The sequence below is a fragment of the Bombina bombina genome, chromosome 4 (assembly GCF_027579735.1).
Source record: "Bombina bombina isolate aBomBom1 chromosome 4, aBomBom1.pri, whole genome shotgun sequence".
NCBI lineage: Eukaryota > Metazoa > Chordata > Amphibia > Anura > Bombinatoridae > Bombina > Bombina bombina.
The window spans coordinates 785,962,125-785,988,156 of record NC_069502.1 but is presented as its reverse complement, the minus strand read 5'-3'; the positions used below and the strand labels follow the sequence as shown (position 1 = coordinate 785,988,156).

The following is a 26,032-nucleotide window of genomic DNA, read 5'->3' as shown; positions in this document are numbered from 1 at the left end:
CATGCTTACTCCCCTCACTTGAGGAATCATCTTGGGCATCATTGTCATTATCACATAAATCACATTTATTTAAATGAATAGGAATTCTGGCTTCCCCACATTCAGAACACAGTCTATCTGGTAGTTCAGACATGTTAAACAGGCATAAACTTGATCAGAAAGTACAAAAAACGTTTTAAAATAAAACCGTTACTGTCACTTTAAATTTTAAACTGAACACACTTTATTACTGCAATTGCGAAAAAACATGAAGGAATTGTTCAAAATTCACCAAACTTTCACCACAGTGTCTTAAAGCCTTGAAAATATTGCACACCAATTTTGGAAGCTTTAACCCTTAAAATAACGGAACCGGAGCCGTTTTAAGCTTTAACCCCTTTACAGTCCCTGGTATCTGCTTTGCTGAGACCCAACCAAACCCAAGGGGAATACGATACCAAATGATGCCTTCAGAAGTCCTTTATCAGTATCAGAGCTCCTCTCACATGCGACTGCATGCCATGCCTCTCAAAAACAAGTGCGCAACACCGGCGCGAAAATGAGACTCTGCCTATGCTTTGGGAAAGCCCCTAAAGAATAAGGTGTCTAAAACAGTGCCTGCCGATATAATTATATCAAAATACCCAGAATAAATGATTCCTCAAGGCTAAATAAGTGTTAATATCAATCGATTTAGCCCAAAAAATGTCTACAGTCTAAATAAGCCCTTGTGAAGCCCTTATTTACAATCGTAATAAACATGGCTTACCGGATCCCATAGGGAAAATGACAGCTTCCAGCATTACATCGTCTTGTTAGAATGTGTCATACCTCAAGCAGCAAAGGACTGCAAACTGTTCCCCCAACTGAAGTTAATGCTCTCAACAGTCCTGTGTGGAACAGCCATGGATTTTAGTTACGGTTGCTAAAATCATTTTCCTCATACAAACAGAATTCTTCATCTCTTTTCTGTTTCTGAGTAAATAGTACGTACCAGCACTATTTGAAAATAACAAACTCTTGATTGAATAATGAAAAACTACAGTTAAACACTAAAAAACTCTAAGCCATCTCCGTGGAGATGTTGCCTGTACAACGGCAAAGAGAATGACTGGGGTAGGCGGAGCCTAGGAGGGATCATGTGACCAGCTTTGCTGGGCTCTTTGCCATTTCCTGTTGGGGAAGAGAATATCCCACAAGTAAGGATGACGCCGTGGACCGGACACACCTATGTTGGAGATAGAGAACTCTTTTCTACGTTCACTTTCCATCCGTGAGATCTGAGAAAGGCCAGGACTATGTCCGTGTGAGCCTTTGCTTGAGGAAGGGACGACGCTTGAATCAGAATGTCGTCCAAGTAAGGTACTACTGCAATGCCCCTTGGTCTTAGTACCGCTAGAAGGGACCCTAGTACCTTTGTGAAAATCCTTGGAGCAGTGGCTAATCCGAAAGGAAGTGCCACGAACTGGTAATGCTTGTCCAGGAATGCGAACCTTAGGAACCGATGATGTTCCTTGTGGATAGGAATATGTAGATACGCATCCTTTAAATCCACCGTGGTCATGAATTGACCTTCCTGGATGGAAGGAAGAATTGTTCGAATAGTTTCCATTTTGAACGATGGAACCTTGAGAAACTTGTTTAGGATCTTGAGATCCAAGATTGGTCTGAACGTTCCCTCTTTTTTGGGAACTACGAACAGATTGGAGTAGAACCCCATCCCTTGTTCTCCTAATGGAACAGGATGAATCACTCCCATTTTTAACAGGTCTTCTACACAATGTAAGAATGCCTGTCTCTTTATGTGGTCTGAAGACAATTGAGACCTGTGGAACCTCCCCCTTGGGGGAAGCCCCTTGAATTCCAGAAGATAACCTTGGGAGACTATTTCTAGTGCCCAAGGATCCAGAACATCTCTTGCCCAAGCCTGAGCGAAGAGAGAGAGTCTGCCCCCCACCAGATCCGGTCCCGGATCGGGGGCCAACATTTCATGCTGTCTTGGTAGCAGTGGCAGGTTTCTTGGCCTGCTTTCCCTTGTTCCAGCCTTGCATTGGTCTCCAGGCTGGCTTGGCTTGAGAAGTATTACCCTCTTGCTTAGAGGACGTAGCACTTGGGGCTGGTCCGTTTCTACGAAAGGGACGAAAATTAGGTTTATTTTTGGCCTTGAAAGACCTATCCTGAGGAAGGGCGTGGCCCTTACCCCCAGTGATATCAGAGATAATCTCTTTCAAGTCAGGGCCAAACAGCGTTTTCCCCTTGAAAGGAATGTTAAGCAATTTGTTCTTGGAAGACGCATCCGCTGACCAAGATTTCAACCAAAGCGCTCTGCGCGCCACAATAGCAAACCCAGAATTTTTTGCCGCTAACCTAGCCAATTGCAAAGTGGCGTCTAGGGTGAAAGAATTAGCCAATTTGAGAGCACGGATTCTGTCCATAATCTCCTCATAAGGAGGAGAATCACTATCGATCGCCTTTTCTAGCTCATCGAACCAGAAACACGCGGCTGTAGTGACAGGGACAATGCATGAAATTGGTTGTAGAAGGTAACCTTGCTGAACAAACATCTTTTTAAGCAAACCTTCTAATTTTTTATCCATAGGATCTTTGAAAGCACAACTATCTTCTATGGGTATAGTGGTGCGTTTGTTTAAAGTAGAAACCACCCCCTCGACCTTGGGGACTGTCTGCCATAAGTCCTTTCTGGGGTCGACCATGGGAAACAATTTTTTAAATATGGGGGAAGGGACGAAAGGTATACCGGGCCTTTCCCATTCTTTATTTACAATGTCCGCCACCCGCTTGGGTATAGGAAAAGCTTCTGGGGGCCCCGGGACCTCTAGGAAATTGTCCATTTTACATAGTTTCTCTGGGATGATCAAATTCTCACAATCATCCAGAGTGGATAACACCTCCTTAAGCAGAGCGCGGAGATGTTCCAACTTAAATTTAAATGTAATCACATCGGGTTCAGCTTGTTGAGAAATTTTCCCTGAATCTGAAATTTCTCCCTCAGACAAAACCTCCCTGGCCCCCTCAGCCTGGTGTAGGGGCATATCAGAACCATTATCATCAGCGTCCTCATGCTCTTCAGTATCTAAAACAGAGCAGTCGCGCTTACGCTGATAAGTGGGCATTTTGGCTAAAATGTTTTTGATAGAATTATCCATTACAGCCGTTAATTGTTGCATAGTAAGGAGTATTGGCGCGCTAGATGTACTAGGGGCCTCCTGAGTGGGCAAGACTGGTGTAGACGAAGGAGGGAATGATGCAGTACCATGCTTACTCCCCTCACTTGAGGAATCATCTTGGGCATCATTTTCAGTGTCACATAAATCACATCTATTTAAATGAGAAGGAACCTTGGCTTCCCCACATTCAGAACACAGTCTATCTGGTAGTTCAGACATGTTAAACAGGCATAAACTTGATAACAAAGTACAAAAAACGTTTTAAAATAAAACCGTTACTGTCACTTTAAATTTTAAACTGAACACACTTTATTACTGCAATTGCGAAAAAGTATGAAGGAATTGTTCAAAATTCACCAAAATTTCACCACAGTGTCTTAAAGCCTTAAAAATATTGCACACCAAATTTGGAAGCTTTAACCCTTAAAATAACGGAACCGGAGCCGTTTTTATCTTTAACCCCTTTACAGTCCCTGGTATCTGCTTTGCTGAGACCCAACCAAGCCCAAAGGGGAATACGATACCAAATGACGCCTTCAGGAAGTCTTTTTTATGTATCAGAGCTCCTCACACATGCGACTGCATGTCATGCTTCTCAAAAACAAGTGCGCAATACCGGCGCAAAAATGAGGCTCTGTCTATGATTAGGGAAAGCCCCTAGAGAATAAGGTGTCTAAAACAGTGCCTGCCGATATTATTTTACAAAAATACCCAGATTAAATGATTCCTCAAGGCTAAATATGTTTATATATGAATCGATTTAGCCCAGAAAATGTCTACAGTCTTAACAAGCCCTTGTGAAGCCCTTATTTACTCTGTAATAAAAATGGCTTACCGGATCCCATAGGGAAAATGACAGCTTCCAGCATTACATCGTCTTGTTAGAATGTGTCATACCTCAAGCAGCAAAAGTCTGCTCACTGTTCCCCCAACTGAAGTTAATTCCTCTCAACAGTCCTGTGTGGAACAGCCATCGATTTTAGTAACGGTTGCTAAAATCATTTTCCTCTTACAAACAGAAATCTTCATCTCTTTTCTGTTTCAGAGTAAATAGTACATACCAGCACTATTTTAAAATAACAAACTCTTGATTGAATAATAAAAACTACAGTTAAACACTAAAAAACTCTAAGCCATCTCCGTGGAGATGTTGCCTGTACAACGGCAAAGAGAATGACTGGGGTAGGCGGAGCCTAGGAGGGATCATGTGACCAGCTTTGCTGGGCTCTTTGCCATTTCCTGTTGGGGAAGAGAATATCCCACAAGTAAGGATGACGCCGTGGACCGGACACACCTATGTTGGAGAAATAATCTGTATTTTTTTTTTTTTTTAAATGACCCATGGGTAGATCAACTAGCCCTAATCCTGTAATAGAAAACATTTAGACCCATTAAATAATTATTTCATAAGATGGTGAGAGTCCATGAAATCAGCACGTGTGGGATGGCACTCCAATCCACTAGGAGGTGGCAAAATCCACCACTACATAACAGAACTTTCATCCTGCCCATTCTTTCAGAATCCCTCAGTCAAATGTTTGCTTCCTTAATGGAGTGAAGGGAATTCTAAAGTGCTGACCTACAAGACACAAAGGGATTCTCTAAACTACTCAAGGCCCTATTTCCTCCTGAGAGAGCCTACAAAGAGAAAAGGAGGGGTAAACAGGAGTTTGCATGGGAACATTTTTTTACCTGGCAGAAAAGATATCACAGGCCTCCTAGGTGACATGTGAATCCATCATTCCCTTGCTGTGAAGTGTTGCTCCTTGTATGCTGGCACTATGCTTCCAGACGAAATGTTGATTTATCCTTCATTCTCCTGGTTTAAGAGTGGCCACGAATTAACAGAACTCAGGAGAGTACAGTATACGCAGGTGCTGACAGGTAAGCACAAAATGCATCTCATAGCCTGCCGGCTATTCACATGATCACATGGTATGTTGACAAGTACACAAACACACACCATTATTAACAGTTTGGGCTTAATGAAGGCACTTTGCATTTTGTGCATTTTTTGTTTTATGGTCTGTAACTTTTGTGCTACCGGAGCTTTTGATGCAGCCCTTACTTCTTACACATCTTTAGCTACATTTCCCATACTGAGAATCAGTGTTAGAGATCTTGCAAAGTGCTGGTGCACTGGGGTTTAACATTTTGGAGGGTTTTTAGACCACTTTCTGGCATCAACTATTAATTATGTTAGCTACTCGATGCACTAAAAAAAGCAGCTTACTTCTAGCAGAGTTTAAACACAGGAGCGATAAATTGCGCTCCACTCGTAATCGAGCCCTAATTGTTTATTTGCTATCTTCTGATATACCAGTAATTCTCCTTACTGTAGTCCTTTTATTCTATGGAACTAATCTGTGCAGTGCAGGCCTTCTGATTACCCTTTGATGGGGAGATCCATTGACCATGTAATCCTTTACAGTCTCTGCTTACTCTTTAAGGATACATTTGGTGTGCCCCTCTACTCAGCTTTTCACTTATTTTGCTGGAGCCATAGCCAATTCTAGTCAAGGTATTCCAACGTTGTCTTATTCCCAAAAACTTTCCAGGGGTCTGCATTGCCCAAAACTAAATACCCCAAAAATTGTCCACTGCAATTGCTCTTAAAAATGTAAGGAGTACATTCACTTTATTATTTCGAAAAATGTTATGCCTCTAGCTGCCAAACGCAGACGCCTGAATGGGGCACAGGGTGATCATTCTCAAACGTTATAGCGCAACTGGTAATTCTCATATAAAATCCTCTTCAATTCCCACAAGAGGTACATTTAAATATGACAATTCCTCTTCTGAAGATGGATTATCAGAAATTCAGGATCCTCTGCATGAAACAGCAGAAGAGGTTTCCTTTAAAGGTACAGTTTACTCAAAAATGTTCTTCCCTTTAATGTATTCCCAATGATCCACTTTACCTGCTGGAGTGTATTAAATTGTTTACAAGTAATTCCATTACCCTTATATATGTATTTGAAATAGTTTATTTAGCCTGTGGTATCCCCACCCATCATGAAAGTTTTTGGCTTCAAGGCCAAGCTGTATTAATATAGCCAGTAGAAGAAATTACACTCCCAGTGGGTTGTAGAAGAGAGAAGGTAATAAAATGTTAATTTTCCATTGTTCTCTCCAAGTATTGGCCCTTGGTTTATGGACAGATAAAAGAAAGAAGCAGATATATGTACACAATGTGATAAAGTAATGAGATCTGATTATATCTACAAGCTCAACGCATTTTATTATGTTGTGGCTTCAAAACCCAAAGACAGCTAACTCATATAGACAAATAAGCCTTAAAAAAGCCAATCTCATAAATTTTATACTCTGCAGCTGGTAAAAAAGTAATTGTAAACACATTAAGGAAAAAATAATTTTATAGTATACAGTTCCTTTAATTTCAAACTGGAACATATTTATGTTTTTTTTAGGGAAGTTTAAAAATTGCTTTAAAAGGCACCATAATATGTGTGTGTGTGTGTGTGTATGTGTGTATATATATATATATATATATATATATGTATATATATATATATATATATATATATATATATATATATATATATATATATATATATATCTCAAATGCATTCAGATCAGAGGCGGTAGCGCTTGCTGATTGGTAGCTTCATTTAGACTTTTCAAATAAAGATACAAAGAGAACGAAGAACAATTGATAATAGGTGTAAATAAGAAAAAGTTGTTTAAAATTAAATGCTCTACCTGAATCACATAAGCTTACTTTTGACTAGACTATCCCTTTAAGGACTGCAAAAAGCATTTATTTGCACTGCAGCAATTGAAATGCTAAGCCTTAAGCAAATAGGGTTGCTGTGGCTTTTTTTTTTTTTTTTGCTTATAGCTAAAATCTTGGTCAGCAGTCTTCTAAGACTAGAAATGGAAAAAAAATTCCATTTGGCCCAGGACTAGACGCAATTAAAAGGGACAGAAAACCCAAATTATTTCTTTCACGATTCAGATAAAAGCATACATTTTTAACTACTTTCAAATTTACTTCTATTATCTAATTTGCTTTACTATTTTGGTATAATTTGTTGAAAAGCATAGGAAGGTAGGCTCAGCACTTCGGTGCTATTTGCTGATTGGTGGCTGCACAAATAAAATGTGCAGCCACCGATCAGCAAATTGAGTGTCTAGTGAAGATGGGAAAAGCAAAGTCAAATTCTGTAACCCAAGTATGCTGCAAAAAGCTGTATCAGGCACATACTACAAGTGATCAGCCCATATATCAGATACAAACCTCTGAGAGAACTCTGTGAAATCAGATACAAGATCACACATCCGAACGCCACTTCGAGCTGCTTTGGAAGAGTATACAGGTCCAATTCCCTTCTTCGTAGTTCCCAAACTTTAGGAGAAAATAATTTTTATTAAAGCCAATGTTTCCCAAACGATTCAATATTATATGACAATAGTATATTACATACAAATACACACATTTCTTTATTCTTTTTTCTAGTGACAAAGACTAAAAATTTATGCTTACCGTATAAATTATTTTCTTTCGGAATGATGGTCTACAGTCCTCCATACCATATAGGATATATTTCCCGCCACTAGGAGGAGGTCAAGAACCCATACAAGAGCTTTAAATCCATCCCACCTCTCTCTAGTTTTATGTACAGGTAGTCCTCAGTTTAAGCCAGGGTTAGGTTCCAGAAGGAATGGTTGTAAATGGAAACTGTTGTAAAATTGAAACCCAGTTTATAATGTAAGTCAATAGGAAGTGAGGGAGTTAGGTTCCAGGCCCCTCTCAAAATTGTCATAAGTAACACCTAATACATTATTTTTAAAGCTTTGAAATGAAGACTTTAAATGCTAAACAGCATTATAAACCTAATAAAATAGATTGTATCATCATCGAACTAAGTTTAATGAACAAAAACATTTGCTAAACAGCACCTAATCAAACAACCAACTGTATCACCATCAAACTAAGTTTAATGAACAAAAACATTTTTTTTACTTGCATTTTTCTGCAAACAGTTCTCTGCATTGGGTCTGCAGTTAAGGGAAGTGGCTGCTAGATCTTGTTCCTTTCAAAACGGCTCCATTGCTCAGGTCTGGTAGCCTGCCTTTGTTGAAACACAAGCAGACAGTGCCACCTACTGGTTATTTTAATCAATGCACTGCTTCTCAATGCTTTTAAATAGCAGTCACATGACTGAAAAAAAAGAGCGTTATTCTGAAACTGCGCAAACTGAACCGTCTTAAACCGAGGGCCACCTGTATAGCCAAGTAGAGAATAGGAAGGAAAGGTACGGTCAATAGGTGTCATTAAAACGGTCGCCCAAAATTTTAAACAGGCAAGGCCTGTGGACCATCATTCGAAAGAAAATAATCAGGTAAGCATACATTTTGTTTTCTTTCGTAAAAGGATGATGGTCCACAGTCCTTAATAACATATGGGATTAATACCCAAGACAACTGTCTATGTTACGGAAAGGGTGGGCCAATTTTTCTGTCAGTTGCTTGCTAAAAAGCAAAACCTCAAGCAATTAAAAAAAGTACAGAGATAAGACATGTTGCAGTTTTGCACATCTGCTTCAAATATGTAATGTCTTTCAAAAACCCACAATGTTGCAATTACTTTTGAGGAAAGCGGTAATGCTCTTAGAAAGGCAACCTTCCAACCGTCCAGCCTTGAATCTCTTCTTTACCTTCGTAGCTTTTTGCCCCTTACTAGATTTAGTAGTGAAAAAAAACAAACTAGAAGTTTGACTGAAACCTATAGTTGCTAGAAGATAAAACTTCAAAGTGTTTACTAAAATCAGATTATGTAATATCCGCTACCTAGAGTTAGCAGGATCTGAACACAATGAAGAAACCACAACTCTTGATTGGCATTTTCCTTTACGAACAAAAAGTAAATTTATGCTTACCTGATAAATTAATTTCTTCTATGGTACGACGAGTCCACGGATTCATCCTTTACTTGTGGGATATTATCCTCCTGCTAACAGGAAGTGGCAAAGAGCACCACAGCAGAGCTGTCTATATAGCTCCTCCCTTAAGCTCCACCCCCCAGTCATTTGACCGAAGGTACAGGAAGAAAAAGGAGAAAGTACAAGGTGCAGAGGTGACTGAAGTTTAAAATCAAAAAAACAGAATTTATGCTTACCTTATAAATTACTTTCTCCAACGGTGTGTCCGGTCCACGGCGTCATCCTTACTTGTGGGATATTCTCTTCCACAACAGGAAATGGCAAAGAGTCCCAGCAAAGCTGGTCACATGATCCCTCCTAGGCTCCGCCCACCCCAGTCATTCGACCGACGGACAGGAGGAAATATATATAGGAGAAACCACATGATACCGTGGTGACTGTAGTTAGAGAAAATAATTCATCAGACCTGATTAAAAAACCAGGGCGGGCCGTGGACCGGACACACCGTTGGAGAAAGTAATTTATCAGGTAAGCATAAATTCTGTTTTCTCCAACATTGGTGTGTCCGGTCCACGGCGTCATCCTTACTTGTGGGAACCAATACCAAAGCTTTAGGACACGGATGAAGGGAGGGAGCAAATCAGGTCACCTAAATGGAAGGCACCACGGCTTGCAAAACCTTTCTCCCAAAAATAGCCTCCGAAGAAGCAAAAGTATCAAATTTGTAAAATTTGGCAAAAGTGTGCAGTGAAGACCAAGTCGCTGCCTTACATATCTGGTCAACAGAAGCCTCGTTCTTAAAGGCCCATGTGGAAGCCACAGCCCTAGTGGAGTGAGCTGTGATTATTTCAGGAGGCTGCCGTCCGGCAGTCTCATAAGCCAATCGGATAATGCTTTAAAGCCAAAAGGAAAGAGAGGTAGAAGTCGCTTTTTGACCTCTCCTTTTACCAGAATAAACAACAAACAAGGAAGATGTTTGTCTGAAATCTTTAGTAGCCTCTAAATAGAATTTTAGAGCACGGACTACGTCCAAATTGTGTAACAAACGTTCCTTCTTTGAAACTGGATTCGGACACAAAGAAGGTACAACTATCTCCTGGTTAATATTTTTGTTGGAAACAACTTTCGGAAGAAAACCAGGCTTAGTACGCAAAACCACCTTATCTGCATGGAACACCAGATAGGGCGGAGAACACTGCAGAGCAGATAACTCTGAAACTCTTCTAGCAGAAGAAATTGCAACCAAAAACAAAACTTTCCAAGATAATAACTTAATATCTACGGAATGTAAGGGTTCAAACGGAACCCCTTGAAGAACTGAAGAACTAGATTTAGACCCCAGGGAGGAGTCAAAGGTCTGTAAACAGGCTTGATCCTAACCAGAGCCTGAACAAATGCTTGAACATCTGGCACAGCTGCCAGTCTTTTGTGAAGTAAAACAGATAAAGCAGAGATCTGTCCCTTCAGAGAACTTGCAGATAATCCTTTCTCCAAACCTTCTTGTAGAAAGGATAGAATCTTAGGAATTTTTATCTTGTTCCATGGGAATCCTTTAGATTCACACCAACAGATATATTTTTTCCATATTTTATGGTAAATTTTTCTAGTTACAGGCTTTCTAGCCTGAATCAGAGTATCTATTACAGAATCTGAAAACCCACGCTTTGATAAAATCAAGCGTTCAATCTCCAAGCCGTCAGTTGGAGGGAAACCAGATTCGGATGTTCGAATGGACCCTGAACAAGAAGGTCCTGTCTCAAAGGTAGCTTCCATGGTGGAGCCGATGACATATTCACCAGGTCTGCATACCAAGTCCTGCGTGGCCACGCAGGAGCTATCAAGATCACCGAGGCCCTCTCCTGATTGATCCTGGCTACCAGCCTGGGGATGAGAGGAAACGGTGGGAATACATAAGCTAGGTTGAAGGTCCAAGGTGCTACTAGTGCATCTACTAGGGTCGCCTTGGGATCCCTGGATCTGGACCCGTAGCAAGGAACCTTGAAGTTCTGACGAGACGCCATCAGATCCATGTCTGGAATGCCCCATAATTGAGTTATTTGGGCAAAGATTTCCGGATGGAGTTCCCACTCCCCCGGATGGAATGTCTGACGACTCAGAAAATCCGCTTCCCAATTTTCCACTCCTGGGATGTGGATCGCAGACAAGTGGCAGGAGTGATCCTCCGCCCATTGAATTATCTTGGTCACTTCTTTCATCGCCAGGGAAGTCCTTGTTTCCCCCTGATGATTGATATATGCAACGGTCGTCATGTTCTCTGACTGAAACCTTATGAATTTGGCCTTTGCTAGTTGAGGCCAAGCTCTGAGAGCATTGAATATCGCTCTCAGTTCCAGAATGTTTATCGGGAGAAGAGACTCTTCCCGAGACCATAGACCCTGAGCTTTCAGGGATTCCCAGACCGCGCCCCAGCCCACTAGGCTGGCGTCGGTCGTGACAATGACCCACTCTGGTCTGCGGAAGCTCATTCCCTGTGACAGATTGTCCAGGGTCAGCCACCAACGGAGTGAATCTCTGGTCTTTTGATCTACTTGAATCGTCGGAGACAAGTCTGTATAATCCCCATTCCACTGTCTGATGGTACAGACATGTTAAACAGGCTTAAACTTGTCAACAAAGCACAAAAAACGTTTTAAAATAAAACCGTTACTGTCACTTTAAATTTCAAACTGAAAACACTTTATTACTGAATATGTGAAAAAGTATGAAGGAATTGTTCAAAATTCACCAAAATTTCACCACAGTGTCTTAAAGCATTAAAAGTATTGCACACCAAATTTCAGAGCTTTAACCCTTAAATTAACGGAACCGGAGCCGTTTTTACATTTAACCCCTATACAGTCCCAGAATGAGGCTCTGTCTATAACTAGAAAGGCCCCCATCTGAAAAAGGTGTCCAACACAGTGCCTGCCGTTTTTCTAAACGTTCCCCAAGATTATAATACCAATAATTAGTTAGAATCTGCATAATATGCCTAGTAAAGCAATTGTTTTTGCCCAGAAAAATGTCTACCAGTTTTTAAGCCCTTTTTGAAGCCCTTTATTCTTTTATGTTTAACTAAGAAAATGGCTTACCGGTCCCCATGAGGGGAAATGACAGCCTTCCAGCATTACATGGTCTTGTTAGAAATATGGCTAGTCATACCTTAAGCAGAAAAGACTGCTAACTGTTTCCCCCAACTGAAGTTACTTCATCTCAACAGTCCTGTGTGGAAACAGCAATCGATTTTAGTTACTGTCTGCTAAAATCATCTTCCTCTTACAAACAGAAATCTTCATCCTTTTCTGTTTCAGAGTAAATAGTACATACCAGCACTATTTTAAAATAACAAACACTTGATAGAAGAATAAAACTACATTTAAACACAAAAAAACTCTTAACCATCTCCGTGGAGATGTTGCCTGTGCAACGGCAAAGAGAATGACTGGGGTGGGCGGAGCCTAGGAGGGATCATGTGACCAGCTTTGCTGGGACTCTTTGCCATTTCCTGTTGGGGAAGAGAATATCCCACAAGTAAGGATGACGCCGTGGACCGGACACACCAATGTTGGAGAAATATAATCTGTCTTAAAATGACAGGGCGGGGAGGGGGTGGAGCCTGGCCACACAGGGTGATGGCTGCCTAGAATTTGGCTCTTATGCCCCACACCCGATCAGTGTTTAAATACTGGGACTTTAATCCCCTATGCCAGACTTTAACTTCAGGTACCACTGTCCGGTACACCACAGCCTGCTTTGAAATCTGTTTGGGACCTGATGCGACTGCTAAACTCAACCACCCACCCTTAAAACAAGTGAGGCCTGTTCAGGAACTTTCTAGCATCACGCCGCCTCAGCGCGAGCAGCCACACACCTTTGAGGGCTTAACCAGCTTAACGGAAGGCTGAAGCGGCGGAAGAAAATCATTATTGGGGCAGACGCACTTGATTGAAGTGCACGTTAAACCAGACACACGCTAGAACTGCGACCTGCAACTAACACTACAGGCGGCGGCTGGAGTCTAACTTAGCAAAGCGGGCGAAAGCTGGCTGCAGCGCTCAAGACACAGAACGCAGAGCCGGGGACCTAACGCCTGCTGGGAACAAGAGTGCCGTGACCGCAGCGATTCTGTGACAGTTCATACACCGGTAAGCAGCTGCCCCTGCCTGGCGCTCACGGAGCGGGTACATTTTAGCACCATATGCCACTCACGGGGAACATTTGTTAGAGAACACCCTTGCCTCATAAAAGAACATTGGCTGTCAGCAGGGGCCCTATACCGGTCCTCCTTATTACATGTCCTGGGCCTATCTAGTATACTAAGCCATATAACAGACATACCGTCTGGGGCAGGAAACCTGTGACGCAGCTCTCATTTTTTTAATATACACTGCACTTGGGACACAGCCAAACTTTTTACCAGCTACAATCTTTACTTAACAGTACATACCAACAAATTGGCATTGCTTCACAACAACTCACAGCAGTATGTCCCATAGGAAACATAACAAGCTAGAGAGGTGCCCTAAATCCTCAAGCTTAACCAACTTTCTCAAGGTTGCCTCTTCTAACACAGACACCTCAGAGGGCAGACTCCCTTCCCCTCCCCAGGAGGACTTAGAAATGTTTGGCTCTTCGTCCCAACAACCCCAAGAATACCTAACTAGAAATGACCTCAACACAATTTCTTTCATGTAATTAGCAAGAGTCCATGAGCTAGTGACGTATGGGATATACATTCCTACCAGGAGGGGCAAAGTTTCCCAAACCTTAAAATGCCTATAAACACACCCCTCACCACACCCACAAATCAGTTTTACAAACTTTGCCTCCTATGGAGGTGGTGAAGTAAGTTTGTGCTAGATTCTATGTTGATATGCGCTCCGCAGCAGGTTGGAGCCCGGTTTTCCTCTCAGCGTGCAGTGAATGTCAGAGGGATGTGAGGAGAGTATTGCCTATTTGAATGCAATGATCTCCTTCAACGGGGTCTATTTCATAGGTTCTCTGTTATCGGTCGTAGAGATTCATCTCTTACCTCCCTTTTCAGATCGACGATATACTCTTATATATATACCATTACCTCTGCTGATTTTCGTTTCAGTACTGGTTTGGCTTTCTACAAACATGTAGATGAGTGTCCTGGGGTAAGTAAGTCTTATTTTCTGTGACACTCTAAAGCTATGGTTGGGCACTTTTTTATAAAGTTCTAAATATATGTATTCAAACATTTATTTGCCTTGACTCAGGATGTTCAACATTCCTTATTTTCAGACAGTCAGTTTCATATTTGGGATAATGCATTTGAATCAATCATTTTTTCTTACCTTAAAAAATTTGACTTTTTCCCTGTGGGCTGTTAGGCTCGCGGGGGCTGAAAATGCTTCATTTTATTGCGTCATTCTTGGCGCGGACTTTTTTGGTGCAAAAAAAAAAAAAATTCTGTTTCCGGCGTCATACGTGTCCCCGGAAGTTGCGTCATTTTTGACGTTCTTTTGCGTCAAAAGTGTCGGCGTTCCGGATGTGGCGTCATTTTTGGCGCCAAAAGCATTTAGGCGCCAAATAATGTGGGCGTCTTATTTGGCGCTAAAAAAATATGGGCGTCACTTTTGTCTCCACATTATTTAAATCTCATTATTTATTGCTTCTGGTTGCTAGAAGCTTGTTCACTGGCATTTTTTTCCCATTCCTGAAACTGTCATTTTAAGGAATTTGATCAATTTTGCTTTAAATGTTGTTTTTTCTATTACATATCGCAAGATGTTCCACGTTGCAACTGAGTCAGAAGATACTTCAGGAAAATCGGTGCTGGAGCTACCAAAGCTAAGTGTATCACTTTTGGTATCTGTTCCTTCAGCTGTTGTTTGTATTAAATGTTATGACAAACTTGTTAATGCAGATAAAATTTCCTTTAGTACTGTTACATTACCTGTTGCTGTTCCGTCAACATCTAATACTCAGAGTGTTCCTGATAACATAAGAGATTTTGTTTCTAAATCCATTAAGAAGGCTATGTCTGTTATTTCTCCTTCTAGTATACATAAAAGTCTTTTAAAACTTCTCTTTTTTCAGATGAATTTTTAAATGAACATCATCATTCTGATACTGATAATGGTTCTTCTGGTTCAGAGGTTTCTGTCTCAGAGGTTGATGCTGATAAATCTTTGTATTTGTTCAAGATGGAATTTATTCGTTCTTTATTTAAAGAAGTATTAATTGCCTTAGAAATAGAGGATTCTGGTCCTCTTGATACTAAAACTAAAAGTTTAAATAAGGTTTTTAAATCTCCTGTAGTTATTCCAGAAGTGTTTCCTGTCCCTGATGCTATTTCTGAAGTAATTTCCAGGGAATGGAATAATTTGGGTAATTCATTTACTCCTTTTAAAACGTTTTAAGCAATTATATCCTGTGCCATCTGACAGATTAGAGTTTGGGACAAAATCCCTAAGGTTAATGGGGCTGTACTCCTGCTATATTTTTTAGCGGATGTTGCTGCAGCTTCAACTTTTTGGTTAGAAGCTTTAGCGCAACAAGTAACAGATCATAATTCTCATAGCATTATTATTCTATAACATGCTAATTATTTTATTTGTGATGCCATCTTTGATATCATTAGAATTGATGTCAGGTATATGTCTAACTATTTTAGCTAGAAGAGCTTTATGGCTTAAAACTTGGAATGCTGATATGTCTTCTAAGTCAACTTTGCTATCCCTTTCTTTCCAGGGTAATAATTTATTCGGTTCTCAGTTGGATTATTTTATCTCAACTGTTACTGGAAGGAAGGGAACTTTTTTAAAACAGGATAAAAAATCTGAGGTAAATTTAGGTCTAATAATCGTTTTCGTTCCTTTCATCACAACAAGGAACAAAAGCCTGATCCTTCATCCTCAGGAGCGGTATCAGTTTGGAAACCATCTTCACTTTGGTATATATCCAAGCCTTATAGAAACCCAAAGTCAGCTCCTAAGTCCCCATGAAGGTGCGGCCCTCATTCCAGCTCAGCTGGTATGGGGCAGTTTACGTTCTTTTCAAAGAAATTTGGATCAATTCCGTTCACAATCTCTGGTTTCAGAACATTGTTTCAGAAGGGTACAGAATTGGCTTCAAGTTAAGGCCTCCTGCAAAGAGATTTTTTTCTTTCCCGTGTCCCAGTAAACCCAGCAAAGGCTCAAGCATTTCTGAAATGTGTTTCAGATCTAGAGTTGGCTGGAGTAATTATGCCAGTTCCAGTTCTGGAACAGGGGCTGGGGTTTTATTCTATCTCTTCATTGTACCAAAGAAGGTCAATTCCTTCAGACCAGTTCCGGATCTATCAATATTGAATCGTTATGTAAGGATACCAACATTCAAGATGGTAACTGTAAGGACTATCCTGCCTTTTGTTCAGCAAGGGCATTATATGTCTACAATAGATTTACAGGATGCATATCTGCATATTCCGATTCATCCAGATCACTTTTAGTTTCTGAGATTCTCTTTTTTAGACAAGCATTACCAGTTTTGTGGCTCTACCGTTTGGCCTAGCATCAGCTCCAAGAATTTTTACAAAGGTTCTCGGTGCCCTTCTGTCTGTATTCAGAGAACAGGGTATTGGTATTTCCTTTTTTGGACGATATCTTGGTACTTGCTCAGTCTTCACATTTAACAGAATCTCATACGAATCGACTTGTGTTGTTTCTTCAAGATCATGGTTGGAGGATCAATTTACCAAAAAGTTCATTGATTCCTCAGACAAGGGTAACCTTTTTAGGTTTCCAGATAGATTCAGTGTCTATGACTCTGTCTTTGTCAGACAAGAGAAGTCTAACATTGATATCAGCTTGTCAAAACCTTCAGTCACAATCATTCCCTTTGGTAGCCTTATGCATGGAAATTTTAGGTCTTATGACTGCTGCATCGGACGCAATCTCCTTTGCTCATTTTCACATGCGACCTCTTCAGCTCTGTATGCTGAACCAATGGTGCAGGGATTACACAAAGATATCTCAATTAATATCTTTAAAACCGATTGTACGACACTCTCTGACGTGGTGGACAGATCACCATCGTTTAGTTCAGGGGGCTTCTTTGTTCTTCCGACCTGGACTGTATTTTCAACAGATGCAAGTCTTACAGGTTGGGGAGCTGTGTGGGGGTCTCTGACGGCACAAGGGGTTTGGGAATCTCAGGAGGTGAGATTACCGATCAATATTTTGGAACTCCGTGCAATTTTCAGAGCTCTTCAGTCTTGGCCTCTTCTGAAGAGAGAGTTGTTCATTTGTTTTCAGACAGACAATGTCACAACTGTGGCATACATCAATCATCAAGGAGGGACTCACAGTCCTCTGGCTATGAAAGAAGTATCTCGAATTCTGGTTTGGGCGGAATCCAGCTCCTGTCTAATCTCTGCGGTTCATTTCCCAGGTATAGACAATTGGGAAGCGGATTATCTCAGTCGTCAAACGTTGTATCCGGGCGAATGGTCTCTTCACCCAGAGGTATTTCTTCAGATTGTTCAAATGTGGGAACTTCCAGAAATAGATCTGATGGTTTCTCATCTAAACAAGAAACTTCCCAGGTATCTGTTCAGATCCCGGGATCCTCAGGCGGAGGCAGTGAATGCATTATCACTTCCTTGGAAGTATCATCCTGCCTATATCTCTCCGCCTCTAGCTCTTCTTCCAAGAGTAATCTCCAAGATTCTGAAGGAATGCTCGTTTGTTCTGCTGGTAGCTCCAGCATGGACGGATTCTTTTTCGGATGGCCTCTTGCCAACCTTGGGCTCTTCCGTTAAGACCAGACCTTCTGTCGCAAGGTCCTTTTTTCCATCAGGATCTCAAATCTTTAAATTTAAGGGTATGGAGATTGAACGCTTGATTCTTGGTCAAAGAGGTTTCTCTGACTCTGATTAATACTATGTTACAGGCTCGTAAATCTATATCTAGAGAGATATATTATAGAGTCTGGAAGACTTATATATATCTTAGTGTCTTCTCATCATTTTTCCTGGCATTCTTTTAGAATTCCGAGAATTTTTTACAGTTTCTTCAGGATGGTTTAGATAAAGGTTTGTCCGCAAGTTCCTTGAAAGGTCAAATCTCTGCTCTTTCTGTTCTTTTTCACAGAAAGATTGCTAATCTTCCTGATATTCATTGTTTTGTACAAGACTTGGTTCGTATAAAACCTGTCATTCAGTCAATTTCTCCTCCTTGGAGTTTGAATTTGGTTCTGGGGGCTCTTCTAGCTCCTCCTTTTGAACCCATGCATTCATTTGGACATTAAACTTCTTTCTTGGAAAGTTTTGTTTCTTTTGGCCATCTCTTCTGCCAGAAGAGTCTCTGAATTATCTGCTCTTTCTTGTGAGTCTCCTTTTCTGATTTTTCATCAGGATAAGGCGGTGTTGCGAACTTCTTTTGAATTTTTTCCTAAGGTTGTGTATCCTAACAACATTAGTAGAGAAATTGGTGTTCCTTCATTATGTCCTAATCCTAAGAATTCTAAGGAGAAATCAGTGCATTCTTTGGATGTTGTTAGAGCTTTGTAATATTATGTTGAAGCTACTAAGTCTTTCCGAAAGACTTCTAGTCTATTTTTCATCTTTTCTGGTTCTAGAAAAGGCCAGAAAGCTTCTGCCATTTCCTTGGCATCTTGGTTGAAATCTTTAATTCATCATGCCTATGTCGAGTCGGGTAAAACTCCGCCTCAAAGGATTACAGCTCATTCTACTAGGTCAGTTTCTACTTCCTGGGCGTTTAGGAATGAAGCTTCGGTTGATCAGATTTGCAAAGCAGGAACTTGGTCCTCTTTGCATACTTTTACTAAATTCTACCATTTTGATGTATTTTCTTCTTCTGAAGCAGTTTTTGGTAGAAAAGTACTTCAGGCAGCGGTTTCAGTTTGAATCTTCTGCTTATGTTTTCATTAAACTTTATTTTGGGTGTGGATTATTTTCAGCAGGAATTGGCTGTCTTTATTTTATCACTCCCTCTCTAGTGACTCTTGCGTGGAAAGATCCACATCTTGGGTAGTCATTATCCCATACGTCACTAGCTCATGGACTCTTGCTAATTACATGAAAGAAAACATAATTTATGTAAGAACTTACCTGATAAATTCATTTCTTTCATATTAGCAAGAGTCCATGAGGCCCACCCTTTTTGTGGTGGTTATGATTTTTTTGTATAAAGCACAATTATTCCAATTCCTTATTTTATATGCTTTCGCACTTTTTTCTTATCACCCCACTTCTTGGCTATTCGTTAAACTGATTTGTGGGTGTGGTGAGGGGTGTATTTATAGGCATTTTAAGGTTTGGGAAACTTTGCCCCTCCTGGTAGGAATGTATATCCCATACGTCACTAGCTCATGGACTCTTGCTAATATGAAAGAAATGAATTTATCTGGTAAGTTCTTACATAAAACAGAATTTATGTTTACCTGATAAATTACTTTCTCCAACGGTGTGTCCGGTCCACGGCGTCATCCTTACTTGTGGGATATTCTCCTCCCCAACAGGAAATGGCAAAGAGCCCAGCAAAGCTGGTCACATGATCCCTCCTAGGCTCCGCCTACCCCAGTCATTCGACCGACGTTAAGGAGGAATATTTGCATAGGAGAAACCATATGTTACCGTGGTGACTGTAGTTAAAGAAAATAAATTATCAGACCTGATTAAAAAAACCAGGGCGGGCCGTGGACCGGACACACCGTTGGAGAAAGTAATTTATCAGGTAAACATAAATTCTGTTTTCTCCAACATAGGTGTGTCCGGTCCACGGCGTCATCCTTACTTGTGGGAACCAATACCAAAGCTTTAGGACACGGATGAAGGGAGGGAGCAAATCAGGTCACCTAAATGGAAGGCACCACGGCTTGCAAAACCTTTCTCCCAAAAAATAGCCTCAGAAGAAGCAAAAGTATCAAATTTGTAAAATTTAGAAAAAGTGTGCAGTGAAGACCAAGTCGCTGCCTTACATATCTGATCAACAGAAGCCTCGTTCTTGAAGGCCCATGTGGAAGCCACAGCCCTAGTGGAGTGAGCTGTGATTCTTTCAGGAGGCTGCCGTCCGGCAGTCTCATAAGCCAATCGGATAATGCTTTTAATCCAGAAGGAGAGAGAGGTAGAAGTTGCTTTTTTTGACCTCTCCGTTTACCAGAATAAACAACAAACAAAGACGAAGTTTGTCTGAAATCCTTAGTAGCTGCTAAGTAAAATTTGAGAGCACGAACTACATCCAAGTTGTGCAACAAACGTTCCTTCTTTGAAACTGGATTAGGACACAAAGAAGGCACAACTATCTCCTGGTTAATGTTTTTGTTAGAAACAACTTTTGGAAGAAAACCAGGTTTAGTACGCAAAACCACCTTATCTGCATGGAACACCAGATAAGGAGAAGAACACTGCAGAGCAGATAATTCTGAAACTCTTCTAGCAGAAGAAATTGCAACCAAAAACAAAACTTTCCAAGATAATAACTTAATATCAACGGAATGTAAGGGTTCAAACGGAACCCCCTGAAGAACTGAAAGAACTAGGTTGAGACTCCAAGGAGGAGTCAAAATTTTGTAAACAGGCTTGATTCTAACCAGAGCCTGAACAAAGGCTAGAACATCTGGCACAGCTGCCAGCTTTTTGTGAAGTAACACAGACAAGGCAGAAATCTGTCCCATCAAGGAACTTGCAGATAATCCTTTTTCCAATCCTTCTCGAAGGAAGGATAGACTCTTAGGAATCTTAACCTTGTCCCAAGGGAATCCTGCAGATTCACACCAACAGATATACCAAATTATGTGGTAATTTTTCTGGTTACAGGCTTTCAGGCCTGAACAAGAGTATTAATAACAGAATCTGAGAACCCTCGCTTTGATAAGATCAAGCGTTCAATCTCCAAGCAGTCAGCTGGAGTGGGTCGAACGGACCTAGAACAAGAAGGTCTCGTCTCAAAGGTAGCTTCCATGGTGGAGCCGATGACATATTCACCAGATCTGCATACCAAGTCCTGCGTGGCCACGCAGGAGCTATCAAAATCACCGACGCCCTCTCCTGATTGATCCTGGCTACCAGCCTGGGGATGAGAGGAAACGGCGGGAACACATAAGCTAGTTTGAAGGTCCAAGGTGCTACTAGTGCATCCACTAGAGCCGCCTTGGGATCCCTGGATCTGTACCCGTAGTAAGGAACTCTGAAGTTCTGACGAGAGGCCATCAGATCCATGTCTGGAATGCCCCACGGTTGAGTGACTTGGGCAAAGATTTCCGGATGGAGTTCCCACTCCCCCGGATGCAATGTCTGACGACTCAGAAAATCCGCTTCCCAATTGTCCACTCCTGGGATGTGGATAGCAGACAGGTGGCAGGAGTGAGACTCCGCCCATAGAATGATTTTGGTCACTTCTTCCATCGCTAGGGAACTCCTTGTTCCCCCCTGATGGTTGATGTATGAACTTGGCCCTCGCTAGCTGAGGCCAAGCTTTGAGAGCATTGAATATCGCTCTCAGTTCCAGAATATTTATCGGTAGAAGAGATTCTACCCGAGACCAAAGACCCTGAGCTTTCAGGGATCCCCAGACCGCGCCCCAGCCCATCAGACTGGCGTCGGTCGTGACAATGACCCACTCTGGTCTGCGGAAGGTCATCCCTTGTGACAGGTTGTCCAGGGACAGCCACCAACGGAATGAGTCTCTGGTCCTCTGATTTACTTGTATCTTCGGAGACAAGTCTGAATAGTCCCCATTCCACTGACTGAGCATGAACAGTTGTAATGGTCTTAGATGAATGCGCACAAAAGGAACTATGTCCATTGCCGCTACCATCAAACCTATCACTTCCATGCACTGCGCTATGGAAGGAAGAGGAACGGAATGAAGTATCCGACAAGAGTCTAGAAGTTTTGTTTTTCTGGCTTCTGTCAGAAAAATCCTCATTTCTAAGGAGTCTATTATAGTTCCCAAGAAGGGAACCCTCGTTGACGGAGATAGAGAACTCTTTTCCACGTTCACTTTCCATCCGTGAGATCGGAGAAAGGCCAGGACAATGTCCGTGTGAGCCTTTACTTGAGGAAGGGACGACGCTCGAATCAGAATGTCGTCCAAGTAAGGTACTACAGCAATGCCCCTTGGTCTTAGCACCGCCAGAAGGGACCCTAGTACCTATGAGAAAATCCTAGGAGCAGTGGCTAATCCGAAAGAAAACGCCACGAACTGGAAATGCTTGTCCAGGAATGCAAACCTTAGGAACCGATGATGTTCCTTGTGGATAGAAATATGTAGATACGCATCCTTGAAATCCACCTTGGTCATGAATTGACCTTCCTGGATGGAAGGAAGAAGTGTTCGAATGGTTTCCATCTTGAACGATGGAACCTTGAGAAACTTGTTCAAGATCTTGAGATCTAAGATTGGTCTGAACGTTCCCTCTTTTTTGGGAACTATGAACAGATTGGAGTAGAACCCCATCCCTAGTTCTCCTAATGGAACAGGATGAATCACTCCCATTTTTAGCAGGTCTTCTACCCAATGTAAGAATGCCTGTCTTCTTATGTGGTCTGAAGACAACTGAGACCTGTGGAACCTCCCCCTTGGAGGAAGCCCCTTGAACTCCAGAGAATAACCTTGGGAGACTATTTCTAGCGCCCAAGGATCCAGAACATCTCTTGCCCAAGCCTGAGCGAAGAGAGAGAGTCTGCCCCCCACCAGATCCGGTCCCGGATCGGGGGCCCGCATTTCATGCTGTCTTGGTAGCAGGTTTCCTGGCCTGCTTTCCTTTGTTCCAGCCTTGCATAGGTCTCCAGGCTGGATTGGCTTGAGAAGTATTACCTTCCTGCTTAGAGGACGTAGCCCTTGGGGCTGATCCGTTTCTGCGAAAGGGACGAAACTTAGGTTTATTTTTGGTCTTGAAAAGACCTATCCTGAGGAAGTGCGTGGCCCTTGCCCCCAGTGATATCAGAGATAATCTCTTTCAAGTCAGGGCCAAAGAGTGTTTTCCCCTTGAAAGGAATGTCAAGCAATTTGTTCTTGGAAGACGCATCCGCTGCCCAAGATTTTAACCAAAGCGCTCTGCGCCACAATAGCAAACCCAGAATTTTTTCGCCGCTAACCTAGCCAATTGCAAGGTGGCGTCTAGGGTGAAAGAATTAGCCAATTTAAGAGCACGAATTCTGTCCATAATCTCCTCATAAGAAGAAGAATTACTAATAATCGCCTTTCCTAGCTCATCAAACTAGAAACACGCGGCTGCAGTGACAGGGACAATGCATGCAATTGGTTGTAGAAGGGAACCTTGCTGAACAAACATCTTTTTTTAGCAGACCTTCTCATTTTTTATCCATAGGATCTTGGAAAGCACAACTATCTTCTATGGGTATAGTGGCGCGCTTGTGTAGAGTAGAAACCGCCCCCTCGACCTTGGGGACTGTCTGCCATCAGTCCTTTCTGGGGTCGACTATAGGAAAACAATTTTTTAAATATGGGGGGAGGTACTAAAGGTATACCGGGCCTGTCCCATTCTTTACTAACAATGTACGCCACCCGCTTGGATATAGGAAAAGCTTCGGGGGGCCCCGGGGCCTCTAAGAACTTTTCCATTTTACATAGTGGTTCTGGAATGACCAGATAATCACAATCATCCAAATTGGATAACACCTCCTTAAGCAGAGCGCGGAGATGTTCCAACTTAAATTTAAAAGTAATCACATCAGGTTCAGCTTGTTGAGAAATGTTTCCTGAATCTGAAATTTCTCCCTCAGACAAAACCTCCCTGGCCCCCTCAGACTGGTGTAGGGGCCCTTCAGAAACCATATCATCAGCGTTCTCATGCTCTACAGAATTTACTAAAACAGAGCAGTCGCGCTTTCGCTGATAAGTGGGCATATTGGCTAAAATGTTTTTGATAGAATTATCCATTACAGCCGTTAAATGTTGCATAGTAAGGAGTATTGGCGCACTAGATGTACTAGGGGCCTCCTGTATGGGCAAGACTGGTGTAGACGAAGGAGGGGATGATGCAGTACCATGCTTACTCCCCTCACTTGAGGAATCATCTTGGGCATCATTTTTACTAAAATTTTTTATGACATAAAATACATATAGTTAAATGAGAAGGAACCTTGGTTTCCCCACAGTCAGAACACAATCTATCTGGTAGTTCAGACATGTTAAACAGGCATAAACTTGATAACAAAGCACAAAAAACGTTTTAAAATAAAACCGTTACTGTCACTTTAAATTTTAAACTAAACACACTTTATTACTGCAATTGCGAAAAAGTATGAAGGAATTGTTCAAAATTCACCAAAATTTCACCACAGTGTCTTAAAGCCTTAAAAGTATTGCACACCAAATTTGGAAGCTTTAACCCTTAAAATAACGGAACCGGAGCCGTTTTTATATTTAACCCCTTTACAGTCCCTGGAATCTGCTTTGCTGAGACCCAACCAAGCCCAAAGGGGAATACGATACCAAATGATGCCTTCAGAAAGACTTTTCTATGTATCAGAGCTCCACACACATGCAGCTGCATGCCATGCTGTCCTCAAAAACAAGTGCGCCATACCGGCGCGAAAATGAGGCTCTGACTATGATTAGGGAAAGCCCCTAAAGAATAAGGTGTCTAAAACAGTGCCTGCCGATATAATCATATCAAAATACCCAGAATAAATGATTCCTCAAGGCTAAATATGTGTTAATAATGAATCGATTTAGCCCAGAAAAAGTCTACAGTCTTAATAAGCCCTTGTGAAGCCCTTATTTACTATCTTAATAAACATGGCTTACCGGATCCCATAGGGAAAATGACAGCTTCCAGCATTACATCGTCTTGTTAGAATGTGTCATACCTCAAGCAGTAAGAGACTGCACACTGTTCCCCCAACTGAAGTTAATTGCTCTCAACAGTCCTGTGTGGAACAGCCATGGATTTTAGTTACGGTGCTAAAATCATTTTCCTCATACAAACAGAAATCTTCATCTCTTTTCTGTTTCTGAGTAAATAGTACATACCAGCACTATTTTAAAATAACAAACTCTTGATTGAATAATAAAAACTACAGTTAAACACTAAAAAACTCTAAGCCATCTCCGTGGAGATGTTGCCTGTACAACGGCAAAGAGAATGACTGGGGTAGGCGGAGCCTAGGAGGGATCATGTGACCAGCTTTGCTGGGCTCTTTGCCATTTCCTGTTGGGGAGGAGAATATCCCACAAGTAAGGATGACGCCGTGGACCGGACACACCTATGTTGGAGAAATTATGTTTTCTTTAAAAGAAGATATTAACAAAGTACTAGCTGAAATGAGGTCTTTCTTTGGGAACTTGAAAAGAGACATAAACCAGGTCACACAGCAAGTTCACATACTTGAGAACAAACAAACAGCTCTTGCTGCCACAGTGAAAACCAACTCCCGCCACATTAGAGAACATGACGAGAAGATACAATTTCTGCTCTCCAGAGTGGAAGATCTGGACAATAGGGGGCGGCGGAATATTAGAATCCGCAGAGTCCCTGAATCTGTCTCCAATACTGCACTTGGGGGATACCTGCAGGACTTGTTCCGAACACTAAAAGGCACTCCCAACTCTGCCGACATGCCTATTGAGAGGGCTCACAGGCACTTAGGCCCAGGCCTTCGTCTAAGGCACCACCCAGAGACATAATAATCAAGTTTCTTAGTTACAAAGATAAGGAAACCATTATGCAAAAGGCAAGGACTCTGCAGAACATAACACACGCAGGGATATCTCTACAATTTTTCTCTGACCTGAGCTTAGCCACCCTGCAAAAAAGAAGGGAACTTAAATTCATAACATCTGAATTGCAGGCTCAGAAGATACCGTACAGATGGGGCTTCCCGGTAAGCCTACTAGCCTCCAAAAATGGTTCACAAGAGGTCTACAGATCTCCGGCGCATCTCCCCGAGTTTTGTAGAATACTTGAAATCAACATACCACCACTGGATCAGGTGGGGGGCACTTTGCAGGATTCTCTCTC

The 26,032-nt window shown here is 41.7% G+C and overlaps 1 protein-coding gene across 1 annotated transcript in view; it reads right to left on the bottom strand.

Annotated features, from left to right (window-relative positions):
* Positions 1 to 26,032, bottom strand: part of ADSS2 (adenylosuccinate synthase 2) — a 306,217-nt gene that overhangs the window by 162,972 nt on the left and 117,213 nt on the right. Inside the window, exon 6 of the mRNA XM_053711169.1 lies at positions 7,429 to 7,536. Coding sequence (XP_053567144.1) covers positions 7,429 to 7,536 — 108 coding nt within the window. The remainder of the gene's footprint in view (positions 1 to 7,428; positions 7,537 to 26,032) is intronic.